The following is a 14241-nucleotide window of genomic DNA, read 5'->3' on the forward strand; positions in this document are numbered from 1 at the left end:
CCGCTTCGTACCTCGATACTCAGCGCTGGAGATGTTCATTTGTAGAGATCCAGATTATCTTCCTGCGTCTCAGGCTGATTCCGTGGATGTTCCTGCTGGTCTGGTACCTATCCAACTCAACTCAGGGGACCGGCTGAAAAAGGGGTCCCCTACTCCTCCGCCATCTTAACCCCCTCTCCTGCTGTTGGTATTTTGATAGGGATTGCATTAAATATGTAGATGACTTCGTGCAATATAGACATTTTAACAGTATTTGTTCTTCCAATCTATGAGCATGGAATGTCTTTCCATTTCTTTGTGTCCTCTGCAATTTCTTCCATCAGTATTTTATTTACTTTTTTTAAAAAACTTTTTTAAAAGAAGTTTTACTTCTTCCTTGCCAATCTGGATGTTTTTTTTTTTCTTTTTGTTATCAGATCGCTATGGCTAGGACCTTCCACAACTCTTTACCTGTGACCTCGGCCAGGTTCCTCAGATTTTCCTTGCCCAAAGCTCTTCATCTGTAAAATGTGTGTAGTTATAGTACCTACCTATCTCCTAGGGTTGCCATGAAGATTAAATGAGTTAATATCTGTAAAACAGTTAAAACGTGCACATGACCTCACTATTAGCTCTAGCTCTTTCTCTTCTTCCTGGAGCATCCACTTTTATCCTTCAGGACTTGGATCAAAGCGTACCTCCTCTGTGATGACTTCCTCAGTTTCTCCAGTGAGCTAGCCACTCTGTTCGCCTATTATTCTAAATTATAGTGATAGAGGTATGGACTGTAACTTTCTCAAGAATACAGTAACATGGGATTCTGTTCCTATCCTGCAGCTCCTAGCAAGGCAGGTGCGTGGGAAGAGAATCATATGTGTGTCTACTGAATAAAGCTGTGGACGGATCACTGTAGACCAATATGTATTAAGAGAACAAAAGATGATTTCTAACTAGGGGGTTCTAGATCTGATTTCAGGGCAGAAATAGGATCTGAAAGCAAGTTTCCTTTAGGCAGAACAGACTAAGAATTGGCTCTTCATTAAGGAAATAATAGATTTAGGAGGCAAATATTTCTTAACACATGGTTCAGAATTATTATCAGTCAACATTCTGAAAATTAGAACAGTTTTATCAATTATCTTCAATGTTGTATTTCACGTACATGTGCGCACATGGATTCCTACGCTGTTCAATGAGGGTTGAAAAGATACTGCGTGAAAGGAACAATTCTAGGTGCCTCGTGAGCATCGTTGAATGAAATAAAGATGGTTTGTACCCTGGAGAGCTTACATCTTACCTAAAGAATGGTAGGACTAAACTTTTCCATTGGCACATTGATAATACAATTTATGCTAATGAAGGGATATTGGGAATATTCGTGATTTTCTGTGTTTCTTATTCTTTTTTTTTTAAATATTTTATTTATTTATTCGATAGAGATAGAGACAGCCAGCGAGAGAGGGAACACAAGCAGGCAGAGTGGGAGAGGAAGAAGCAGGCTCATAGCGGAGGAGCCTGATGTGGGGCTCGATCCCATAACGCCGGGAATCACGCCCTGAGCCGAAGGCAGACGCTTAACCGCTGTGCCACCCAGGCGCCCCTGTGTTTCTTATTCTTAACCTTCAAAATCAAATTCATCATATTTACATGTCAGTAACTCAGCTAGGTCTGTGTGCTGTCATAATTTAACCTCAGGGTAGGTTTGTTTATATACTTGAAAATCTATACTTAAACTTTTATTCTCTTTTCCCACTTTTTATTTAAATCTCTTGACTGTCTTTTCTTCCCCATCCCCATAGCAACTTCCGAACTGGCTCCTTCCCTCCAGTCTCTTTTCCATCTGTCTTTCCCAGATCCTATCAAGTTGCTTTTCTGCTCAGCATCCTTCAGAATAATCTCAAAAGGCCTTGAGGTGACACCCAAAGTTCTTCTTTCTGGCTCTGACTCACCTTTCAGAGCTGCTTTTGTGCCTCACTATGAACATGCTTTGTATTTCTGAACATCTGTTCCTTTTCTTATCCTTCCCCTTTCCCCCTTTTTCTGCCCAGCAGAACCATCCTCCATGCCACACCCAACTCAGATGACATCCTTACCCCTGATTCAGTCACATCCTCGGGGCTCCCAAGCATATTGATCCTGTTTCTGTTAAATCTCTTCTCAGTCTGTATATAAAGAACTGTCCAAATGCTCCCCTCTTCCATTAGACTGTAAATTCATGGGGTCGAAGCTCTATCACATTCGTCTGTAATGCAGCACCTACCCTTTTCCCAAGGAGAGAAGGGGAGGGGAAACGTTCCATAGAAAATTGGAAGTCTGAAAGGGAGTCTTCCAAGGGGGTTCAGTAGGGTCCTCTGACCAGCAGCAGCATCGGGAGCTTGTTAGGAATGCAGATTCTCAGGCCCCACCCCAGACCTCCCGCGTCTGCATTTTAGCAAGATTCCCAGATGACTTGTATGCGCTCGTGATAGTCTGAGGAGCAAGAGTTAGAGCACGAGATGGTAAACGTTCCAAATCTGCCTGCCAGCAGCTGGGACGTGTGCCTCCTCCTGGGTCTCCTTGGTGTGGCGAGGTGGCGCTGAGAATGGGAACCAGAGGAGAAGAATGGGCTGGTCAGCTGCTGGGGGGAGGGGCTCAGAAACTGCACTAGAGCCAGCCTTCCTTTTTTTTTTTTTTTTTAAAGATTTTATTTATTTATTCATTTGACACAGAGAGACAGCCAGCGAGAGAGGGAACACAAGCAGCGGGAGTGGGAGAGGAAGAAGCAGGTTCCCAGAGGAGGAGCCTGATGCGGGGCTCGATCCCAGGACCCTGGGATCACACCCTGAGCCAAAGGCAGACGCTTAACGACTGAGCCACCCAGGTGCCCCATAGAGCCAGCCTTCCTAGTGCCCACTTCTGCTCTCCTTTCCAGGCTGACATTTACACCAGCATGAACGTCATTCACGGTTCTTTACTTTCTCCTTTGCAGGGCTTTCGACGGATTCTCTAGTGCTCAGAAGAATCAAGAACAACTTCTGACGTTAGCAAGCGCTTTGAGGGAAGAAGGAAAAGTTTTCAATGAGAAGGTTTACTACACCGCAGGCTACAACAGCCCTTTCAAGTTGCTTGATAGAAATAATGAAGTGTGGTTGATTCAGAAAAATGAACCCTCCAAAGAAAATAAATGAGAAAAAACCCAGGAAGTTCCATTGCTTACTGTAGACATCAACACTACCTACCCATAAAATGCAGGTGTAGTCACTCGACCTGAGGGAACTACGATGAATTGAGCTTATTCCCAAGGTGCCTTCTATTGCTCGAAACTTTAGCTAGATACACAGGGAGCGGGGGACAGTATTCTAGAAACATATGAATCAGTTGCAGCTCTGGAGAAGTTTATTTCTATGAGGCTCCCGGGAAGTGTCTTGTTACTTGACCCTTCTTCACATCATGTTGCCTTTTTCAACTTGGATTTGTGTCATTTGGAAGTTATCCCCTTCAGATATTATCAATAAAAATGTTAAAGAGGCATCCCGTGCGGCACGGCGAGGCTGTCAAGTGTCTCGAGGTGAAGTTCAGTTGAAGACAAAAATCAGATTCTTTCGCACCTGACCCTGTCACATTCTCCGTGGGCTCCTCTTCCCCATCCACCCAACAGCCCCCACCGCACAAGAGAATCCCCACCATACCCAAAAGGGTTGATAATATTTCATGGCTAAGAACAAATTTATGAAGTTAGGGACCTCTATCCATTTTGAAACTCAATAAAGTCATGTTCTTTCCCGAAGGCATGTATACAAACATGTAATTTTAAAATTCGTGTGCATTTTTAAAGTATTTCATGTAGTTCTGGAGGTCGTATAAAAATGATTATAGTTATTGAAAGAATGGGTTGCCACAAAATCAAGGAGGTTGGAACCCGTGCCTAATTGTATTGGAACGTGCCTGTCCTGGAGACAAGCTCTCGGGCTCCAGGGGCCCCAAACAGACCAGGTTTGGCCACTTGCCACTGACAAAATCCAAAGGCAGAGAGACGAGAGGTGGTGAGACAAGAGAGGAATTTATTTCAGTGAGGCCAGCCACTAGCATACAAAGACGATCTCTAACACGCTGGAAACGCTTCCAGGTTTATACACGGACAATGTGGGACAAAGGTCGGGGGTACATGTGGGTGGGCAGTAAAGGTCAGGTCGATCATTGCCTTGCAGTCAATCACATGGGGTCTTTACTGCTTGAGCGGGCAGTATCAGTTCCCATAGGAGATACTTTGCCCACCTGGTCTTTTGCCTGAGTTAACAGATAGGCTGGAAAGAATCAATTAGGAAGTACAGACTGAGGTCAAAATGGGGGTAGTTGAAGTCCTCTTCCACAGACAGGAAGCCCGTTGTGGGAAAGGCAGTAACTACCGCGGCCTCCCAGGGCATGACGGTCGGAGGAGTGAAGGGTGAGAAGCAGGCTGGTGCTCGGTAACTGCCCAACAATTCAGCTGCCCGTGCATGACACTACTTTCTTTCTTTTTTTTTTTTTTTATGTTTTTTTATTCCATTATGTTAGTCACCATACAGTACATCCCTGGTTTCTGATGCAAGGTTCGATGATTCATTAGCTGCGTGTAACACCCAGTGCACCATGCAATACGTGCCCTCCTTGCCACTACTTTCAGTTCCCATCACTGTGTGTGTTTAAGCAGAGAACGTGTGATCACTTCTAGAAAACATGTGAGCATCCAGTGGCGAGAGGACAGAACCAGATGGTGCTATAGTCCCTTCAACCCCAACCTGATGTGGTATCTCTTAAAATTAACCTCCCTACCCGGGATACGTATAGTGAGCATAGCTCTCGGTGCCCCTAAACCCTTCCACAGCACATCAATTCCCATCTCTTCCTTACCTGGATTGCTAACCTGGACAAAGACATAGTTAATGGTTTCCATAGCTAACTAACATTTCTGGAGTACCTCCTAGGTGCACCATTCTAAGTTGTGTCACCTGAATTACTACATTCAACTCTCAGAACGACTCTGTGTCCCATTGCATCAGCTCCGTTTTGTGGATACAGACGTTGAGGCACAGAGATGCTAGGTAACTTGCTCCAGATGAAGCTGTAAGAGCAGAGGCTAACTGGAGCCCAGGCAGTCTGACTCCTGGGGCCGCGTGGTAACCGCCAGGCCCCACCGGCAGACGGCTGTTCAAGAGCGCAGCTCTCTCAGGCTGCGAGCGGTGGGGACCATATGGAGCATCATCCTGCGTAGCATACACGCATAATCAATATGATTGTGGCCTCAGAGCTACCTTCCAGGTTGTAATTTTTTATACAAAACAAGCTAGATTTCCTGGCTTTGAAATTCTTACGGATATAAAATTTTTAAATCTCAGGCAATTATTTTCCAAAAGTATTGGCTTGCCTTGATTACTTATTGGTTCTTTGCCCTTTAATGCTTGCCAAAAAGAAATTAAATTTCTTCTTTAGTTCATACAAAAAAACCCAACTGAAGGACCCCTTCTAGCCCTCCTCCTCGAATGTCCACAGTACTAGCCTCTCCCGGTATGAGGTAAACATTTCTAATACTTGCTCTATAGTTCTATACAAATACGCATCTCTTATGCAATAAATTCCATTTGAAACAGGAGAGGCATATCTCTGATGATCAACATTTAGAAAAAATGGATTTTGTACCATTCAAGTCCAGGATATCCCATTTTCCCCATCTCTTCCATAAATCATAAACTAAAACATTTTTTAGCCCTAAATCAATCCAGAGACTATTTCTCAGAGCAACGAATCAGTTATTTTAGTTACACGGCTGGCACTGACTACCAAATATCCCTTCTGTCAACGTGTCCGTGGAGACTGTTCTTCTCTCGTCTACAGGAGAATCATGGGTAGGCTCTTTCCCAGGCTAAGCCTTCTGCCTCTGCTGCTGGGGTAACTCTTGCTCCATCGATTAGCCTCTCCCCTCCCCTCCCCCCCTCCTCTCCCCTCCCCTCCTCTGCTCTCCGTCCTGCACCACACGTTCCAACCACTCTGCCTACCGACAGGTTCGGTTTTTGCCTGATTCTCCTCACCCCCCAAAATTAAATCCTTGTTCCCCCCCCAAGACTTTTATGGGGGACAATAATTCCCCTCTCTCTTTTGCCTGGATTATCCGATTTCTCTGGAAAGAGAGAACCAATGTCTTCCTTGGAGATCTAGGTTTCAAGGAGGGATCTCAGGGATCATGAGAGGGATTAAGGTGGGCCGTCCCCCACCCACCACTGCTTTTCACTTTAGCCACATGTCGATGTGTACATCAATTTTTCATAAGATTATCTTTAACCAAGTCTGGAAAGAATTCACTTAAACTCAGTACATTCATTCCGTCTTTTCTAGGTATCACTTAACCTGTCTTCCTAAACATTTCACTGAAGGGTCATTTACTTTCCTTCACTCTTGAAGAAGTCCTGGTGGCATGCCTACCCTGTTCCAGGAACTGCACGACACACGGGGGCCGGGACACGGTGGTGACAGACACACTCGCTCGTCAGAAACTTCGTAATTACCCAATCCCACAATGCCTTTCTCTCTCCCACTCAGTCCTCCTTCCTGAGAATACGGCAGTGAGTGTCCTCATGGGGTTTATGTTCTAGAGAGGGAGAGAGTGTAAATGAAATGAGGCGCTGGGAGGGAGGGTGGCGTGGCTGGGGACAGGAGATGTCACACAATGGGGACAGCCCAGGCCTCTCTGGAAGAGACATTTGAGCCTGGAAGGGTGAGAAGGTGCCAGTCAGATGAAAGCCTGGCGGGTTGGGGACATAGTGGGCAGAGATGTCTGTGTCAAAGGAAGAGGCCACCTTCAGTATTCAGAGCAGAAAGCTGCACGTCGTGATCGCTGAGCAAGCGAGAGCTGCGCTTGCAGCGTCTCTGGACAAAGCGACGCGCGGACCTGGTCCAGGGCCATGGGAAGCGCAGCGCAAGGGCTAGCGGACTTGCACAATCCCTCAGCTTTGCTGTGGACGTGCCGTTCCCAGAGTGAGGCTGCTGCCGCTGAGCCAGACTTAGGAGGCTGACTCAAAGGTGAGAGGACTGACGTGAAGGTGTCCTTGATCATTTCTGGTACTTAGGAGTAAGCGTGGCCAAAGACCGGTCATTTCTTTTCTGGGCCTTGGGGAAGGCAAGCACACGGAGGTGGGCTCCTCAGATCGCCTTCGAGAAACGACCAGCTTCCTGGCTTCGAGGGCTGTGGTCAGCTGATGTCTCCAGGTGACACTCTTCAGGGCAGGCTGCAGATTCAAGAAAAGGACACTATTCTCGGGGCTATTCAGTGGGAGCTGACANGATATTCAGTGGGAGCTGACGGTCTGCTGTTTTCTGGCATCTTCCAGCCAAAGACTGAGCAAATGGAGGTGCAAGGACCTAGCTGTTTCTGCCCAACTCAGGCCCCTTCTAAATAAACAGTCTGTGCTCTGGAGCTCTGTGGTGGACCGGCAGAGATGTTATCTGATCTGTCATGAAGCACGACAGCTGCCCCCACCACAGTCTTGCTTTTCCTTTCTCCTTTCAGAGACTAACTTTGTCATACTTTTTTTTGTGCTCCTAACTCCATCCTAGGGTCAAACCAGCAAACCTGGGATCGGAGTGGCCCACGATCATGGGCAGTAGATGGCATCTTGACACTGGGTCACTCAGTGCGTGGCTGGTGATGAGGCTCGCAGCCCTGGTGGACAGGCGGTGCGTAGACAGCTCCTGGCTAAGAGGGCTGCCTAGTTATTAAAACTTTCGACGGAATGACCTGCTTCTGGAGAAGCGTACGATGGCTGGTGGATGATTCGCGTCTCAAATATGGGGCAGGGGTGGATAACGAGTGCAAGGGCAATAGACTCGAATGGTTATTACTAACCTGATGTCCTCCAGTTGGATAAGGAAAAGCTGAGGTCGATTAACAGACCATTTAAAACTAAGTGTGAGAGCCAGAGTCTCCTGGCTGAGAAGCCCTCACCTCATGCAGAAGTTAAGCAGACAAAGCTGAGGGTCCAGCACAGGATTTGATGGTAAAAGTAGAAACCACCAAAAGTGTTCAACCGGGGGCACCCGGGTGGCTCAGTTAGGGCGTCTGCCTTTGGCTCAGGTCATGATGCTGGGGTCCTGGGATTGAGCCCCAGTTTGGGCTCCCTGTTCAGCAGAGGGTCTGCTCTTTCCTCTCCCTTTGACCCTCTCTTGCTCATGCTCTCGCTGGCTCTCTCTCTCTTTCAAATGAGTAAGTAAAAATCTTAAAAAAAAAAAAAACAACCAAAAAAAACGTTCAACAAACCAGGTTTGTTACACCAAGGTCAGGATCAAACCTGGAAAATGAGAAGGGGACAGCTGGTGGATGCCCCCAACAATTTCGACTCCCTGAACATTTCTGAACATTCTGGGCCTGCAGAACAGGCTCAGCCTTTCACCATTAAGAACTAGAATTACCCCTCCCGCCTTCTCATGCCGTAACAGGAGGAAATGCAATGTTCATAGAGCTCTGTCCCCTAAGGCAACAGGTGCCCCCAGAAGCTGGTGTCCCCCATCTCCTGGGCCTATCCCCATGGGAAAGTTATAGCATCACCTGGCTGGGGCCCTGCCAGGCCCGACGAAGGAAGAAGTGGATAACGCGCCACAGGTGCTAGAGGGCCTGGCCGACACGCACTGGCGGGGGATGGGATCGTGCCCTTGGGCCCAGGATCCCCAGGGGCTCAGTCAGAGGTGCCTGGACAGAAGACTGGCTAAGGGAAGGCTTAATGGCTTGGGGGTATCACTCAGGATCCAGGCTTTACTCCCGTGAGCAAAACTCCAGGGGCTGGTGCAGACTCAGAGCGTTAGCGTGGGTGGCTCCTGGAAGCCTGGAAAAAGCGATGGAAATGTTCAAATGCCTGAGCTGCAGGGAGAGATAATAGAGGAAGGGACGCAAACCCCACATCTGGGTCCGTGCCAGATAATGAGCTGATAACAAGCCCCATCCGAGTTTTGCCTTAGTCAGCTAGGGCTGCCGTAACGAGCCACGCAGACTGCGGGGCTTCAACAACAGAAATTGTTTCGCTCAGTGCCGACGGCTGGGAGCCCTCCGATCAAGGTGTTGGCCGAACCAGTGCCTGTCAAAGGCCGGCTTCCTGGTTTGCAGACAGCCAAGTTTTCTTACTATACCCCTGCATGGCCGGGGGGAGGCGTTGGAGGAGGTCATCAGGAACACACCACCGCCCCTTGACCCCAGAGCTGGATCCCGGCAGTTGGAGGCTCCCCCACCCTCGCCCCTGTCGGTGGAATGCCTGCTCCTCTCACCCTCCCCACTCCTAGATGCTCCTGCTAGGGCACAGCCCTGGGATGGAAATGGGGATGGGGCTCAGTTAAGGCCTCTAGGCACTGTCGTGCCCCCTTTGCGGCAAGGGATACATTCTAAGACCCCCCAGCAGGTGCCTTAAATCACAACAGTACTGAATCCTGTCTACTGGTTTTTCCTATACATACACACCTATGATAAAGTTTAAATTTATAAAAACTAGGCACAGCAAGAGGTTAACAATAACCAATAATAAAATTGAAATGAGAATATACTAAGTTTTGTGAATGTGGTCTCTCTCTCAAAATACTTATTGGACTGTACTCACCCTTCTCGTGAGGACATGAGACGACAAAATGCCTAGGTGACGAGATGAAGCGATATGAGTGACACAGGCCTGTGTGGCCGCGCTCAGCTGCTCCTGACCTTCTGAACACACTCGGCCTGGAGAAGCTTCCGTTGCCGGGCTGCGCTTGGGCGCGGGGACCTGAAGCCGTGGGAGGGGAAGCCACGGATAAGGGGGTCCACGGTAAACTTACGAGATTCTGGTGGGCAGGTATGGAAACCTGCCCGTCTTACAGCCACCTAAGACAAACCTCCTGTGTCCCCCTGTTTATTAAAACTGCCACCAACCAACGCAGAACGGTTTACCTCTCCTTTTGGTCTCTCCCTGCCCTCTGTGTTCCGGGACCAATTTCAGATGACACCCGGGATGTTTCTGAGCAAACTGAGAGCCAACCAGAGAGTTCCTTTTCTTCTTGTAAGAACACTAATCACAGCTTGAGGCCTCCTCCTTAGCACCTCCTCAAAACCAAATTATTTTCCAAAGGCCCCATCTCCAAACAACAGTTGCACTGGCAGCCTTGTGAACTTGGGGGAGGGGACACAATTCAGTTCATAGCAATTACGTTCCATGGGAAGGCCCAGAGGACCCCGCCGTTCGGCAAGTGGCACAATGATGTGCCCCTGGAAAGGCACAGGTGAGAGGTGTGTGAGCAAAACTACACGGCTCGGCAGCGGCTGTCCTCTGTCGTGCAGGCCGGCAGGACAGGTAGGGGAGGAACGTGGCTTGCCAAGACAGCAGTGTGGGTGATGAGCAGACTACGAGAGCCCAGGTGGCAGGCCTCACTGCAGAAACCAGGCTGCATTAATGATCAGATAACCACTAAGGTCAAAAGGGCAGCCACGGGGGCCTATCCTGTAAAGTCTTGCGGAGATGGTTAATAGAACACGGCATCTGAAAGAACACAATAGATGGGGTAGCCAACAGGGATAATGCTCTTTATACATAATCAAAAGAGAGCAAGAATGGATAAGCAGGGGGCGGAGATCACCGCTCCCACCGCCCCCCACCCCAGCCCACAACACTGATCCCTCGCCCACTTTCCAGAGTTGAGCCTCTTTTCAGACTCAAAACTCTCTGACTGAGGAGGTGGTTGGGTTCCCAGGAAAAAGGTCTCTGCAATATTTCAGTAAATGTGCACACTAATGAGTCCCCCAGTATTTTCCTCAAGGGACCTGTGTCCATTCGCTCAGGTGGCTGTACCCTGGAGACAGAGAAATACCCAGATACGCTGGGCTCCAAATTGACATTGGATGCCCAGAAACCTAGGGTGTCATCATAGTTCCTCTCCCCCATTAAAGTGGGAGCATACGGAGGTTAGAAAATGAATGGAATTCTAATAAAAGTTTGCTTCCAGTTGGTCCCCTGGGTCTGCAGACCGACCACTGGTTATTGCCTCAATCCCTGAATGTATAATTGACATATTTGGAAGGTAGGATAACCCCACATTGATTCCTTGACCTCCAAGGAAAGAGTGTAAGCTTCTCACCCCCTTTCCACTAAATCAAAAACAGTATTCCCTTGAGCAATGTTTTTAAAGATCCCCAGGTGAACATCCACTTCTAGCTGAGTGGTGAACCAGGAACAAGACGATGAAAGCCCACAGCACCTGACTGTGCTCTCAGAGAAGGGCTGGGCGGGGATATGGTAAGGTGAGTTCAATGACTGTTCAAACTTATGGCTTCAAGGCTGTTTCTAGGCAGCAAAGCAGGGAGGGGGAAGCCAAACAGAGACCACTAGTCTCACTGAGCTGAGAAGACAGAGATCAGTATTAGGGGATGCCAAAGTGAACAGAATTTGTTCAGCAGCATGGAGGACTAAGACACACACACACGCCTCTATATATCTACAGTGAGTCCTCTTAAGTTCTTGGCCAAGCACTGATCTGTGAAGGTATAGGAAGAAACTACCCAAGCCAAAAAATGAACAACTCGAAAACAGTAGAAGAAATAATTCACAGGTCATATTTGGGGCAGGGAACAGTTTTTGTTTTTGTTAGCAAGAGTGGAAATAACTCCTAATGCATGGGGCATCAGGTAGTGCCCTCACAAGGGTATTACCTTAGTAGTTAGGTTCAATTGTCTAAAGACTTTTCTGGACCTCCCCTAATGAAGCTTAAAAGCAAGACTTGAAAGGATCAAACTAATTCCAAGAAACTTGGCTGTACACCAGAATAAAGCCCAATACTATTTAAAGGAATACAACAAAATCCATCAACAAAAACCTTATTCCCAAAATTCAATTTAAAAAATTCTAGAAAAATATGCAAAGAAATAGAAAATTGTGACTCATGCTTAGGAAGGAAAAAATCAATTAGGAACAGAACTAGAAGTGACAGATAGGAAGGAATTAGCAGCATGGTCCATGTGGTCTGGCAGACCTACGTCAGTGGTGAAAAAAAAAGCAGTGTAGAATTTATGACAAGCCCCAGGGGGAGAATCACAATGCAGGTCCTGGGGTTCCTGAAGCAAGGCTTGCTAACTGCAGGAGAGTGTGACATGCTTTTTGAAATGCAGCTTCACGTATGCTACTGAGCCGTAGGAGAGATGCAACCACGAGACACCACGTGATGCTGTGTCCAGAACTGCCCATCTTAGCTAGGTTCTGCCATAAAGGTGCTAGGACCAGTAGCAGTTCATCCTAAGATAGAAATGATATATCCGGGTGCAATCATGAGCAGTACCAGCGTACACAGGCAAGCTGCAGGAGCAGGTCGCCCAAATTCCCGTGTCATCATGGTTGCGCCCATCCTCCCTTCCCTTCCTCTGGTTATTCGGAGGACATGTACAATCCGCTGAAGGAAGAGGGAAAAGCTTAAACTTGGCATACTGATGACTTGGCTTACTCTGAGGATGCAAGATGAACAGGGGCAGCAGCTGCATCACACCCTCACTCAGGGGTTGTTGAAAGACAACTTCGGGGAAAAAATTTCTGCAATCTTTCTGCAAAAAAAAAAAAAAAATAGGGCCAGGTTTTGGTACTGGACCTGGTCATTTACTTTGTGAGGGAAAGGTGAAATATCCTTGGGGTCATGGCAATGGTAAATGGACGGGCCAACGGGTCAGGAGTTTGGAAAGGAAAAAGATAAAAAGGATGATTGAGACAAGGAAGTCTGGGGCTAGAGGCAGGTGGATGGACATATGGGAACAGGCACAGAGCATGAAAAGCACTGCCTCACATGTTAATGCCCCCCAGAAAGCACCCACCACCAGGGAGGCACGAAGCCACCGAGCAGACAAAATGACTTCACCTGGTGCTGTTAGCTTTGGTTGGTGCCCACCCCAGGGCGGGCATAGTGCGCATGCTAGTAAAGAGTGGCAGAGATGGAGGCTATGCGTGAACCCCCAGTGACATGGACTCCCATTTACCAAGACTGACCTAGACCTGCTAACTCCGAACGTCCAACCTGCCAGCATAGATACCAATGCTGGGACCCTGACGAGGCTGTAAGATCAACGGGTCATTTGATGCCAAATGCACTGCATTAGGCCCACTCTTTCCTGGAAGGGCCAGCAGTTGATTTGCACAAGGGCAGACCCTTATTCTAGGTATGCAGTTTCCTTTCCTGTTTACAGGGCCTCAACAGAAACCCCATCTAGAGACTTACAAAACCTCTGGTCCACTGGCATGGATTTTGCCGAATGTGCGATCTACACATCCTATCACTCAATCAGGGAGAGTTACCTATGGCCGTGGGATCCACTAGTCCTCTCACATACAGCACCACCTAAACGCTGCTGGTATGGTTGGAGGCAATACCTTACCAAGATAGTGTATTTCCTAAATCAGAGATCCTACATAGTGCTGTGTCCACAACAGGAAGGATATGTGATGCTGGGAACCAACGGTGGAAGCAAGAGTGACTACACTTACCATCACTCCAATGAACCACCAAGGGATGTAAGTCTTCCCAACCTACAACTCTGGGCTCCACAGAGCCAGAGGTTCTTGTTCTCAAAAGTACTAGGCAATACAGGAAGAGTCCCTTGAACTTCAATCTATTGCTGTCACCTGGGAACTTTGGACTCCTTGTGTCCAAGGGCAAGCAAGCAAGAAGAGTCACCATCTTGTCAGGGCTCACTAACCCTGGAGTGCAAGAGGAGGTAAGCCTGCTATTACATGTGTGGAACTCAGGGCACCCACTTGGGGCACCCCTGGTGTTCCTTGTCTAGTTGGAACTGTGAATGGACAAGTGTAACAACCTGGTCCCAGAATGGTTTGATTCTTAGGACCTCAGAACCCTCGGGAATGACAGCTTGGCTCACACCATTAGGAGAGCCAGGGAGATGAGCAGAGGCGGCAGTTGAAGGTAAAGGACATGGAGTGCATGGCAAGTATCAGATGTGGCCCCAGGCCAATGGCAGAAAGGGCTGTAGTTGGTCCCACCATGGTCCTTTAAAACATTTTTCTCCTCAGGAAGAGGACGCCGTCAGAGCCCTGGACGAGTGGCTCCATGTTTATGGGGGGGCGGGGAAGAGGACCTATAAGGTGCAAGGGGAGGGCTATGGCAGGCATGAAGATGTGCCACTTAGATCTCCTTTCAAAACTGGCCAGCCCCCTGCAAACAGTGTGGTTGGCTGACAGCCGCTAACTGTTGGGTTCATCAGGGGCCACCTTCGCTTTCAACCTGAGGTCATACTATTCCCAAATCAGAAAG

At 48.1% G+C, this 14241-nt stretch overlaps 1 protein-coding gene across 1 annotated transcript in view; it reads left to right on the forward strand.

Moving 5' to 3' along the window:
• HEBP2 (heme binding protein 2) overlaps nt 1-3749 on the forward strand; it is a 14704-nt gene extending 10955 nt beyond the window's left edge. The window contains exon 4 of the mRNA XM_034669198.1: nt 2948-3749. Within this exon, the coding sequence (XP_034525089.1) occupies nt 2948-3146 (199 nt within the window). The 3' untranslated portion in view covers nt 3147-3749. The remainder of the gene's footprint in view (nt 1-2947) is intronic.
• The last annotated feature ends 10492 nt before the right edge of the window (nt 3750-14241 follow it).

Source organism: Ailuropoda melanoleuca, chromosome 10, assembly GCF_002007445.2.
Source record: "Ailuropoda melanoleuca isolate Jingjing chromosome 10, ASM200744v2, whole genome shotgun sequence".
Taxonomy (NCBI): domain Eukaryota; kingdom Metazoa; phylum Chordata; class Mammalia; order Carnivora; family Ursidae; genus Ailuropoda; species Ailuropoda melanoleuca.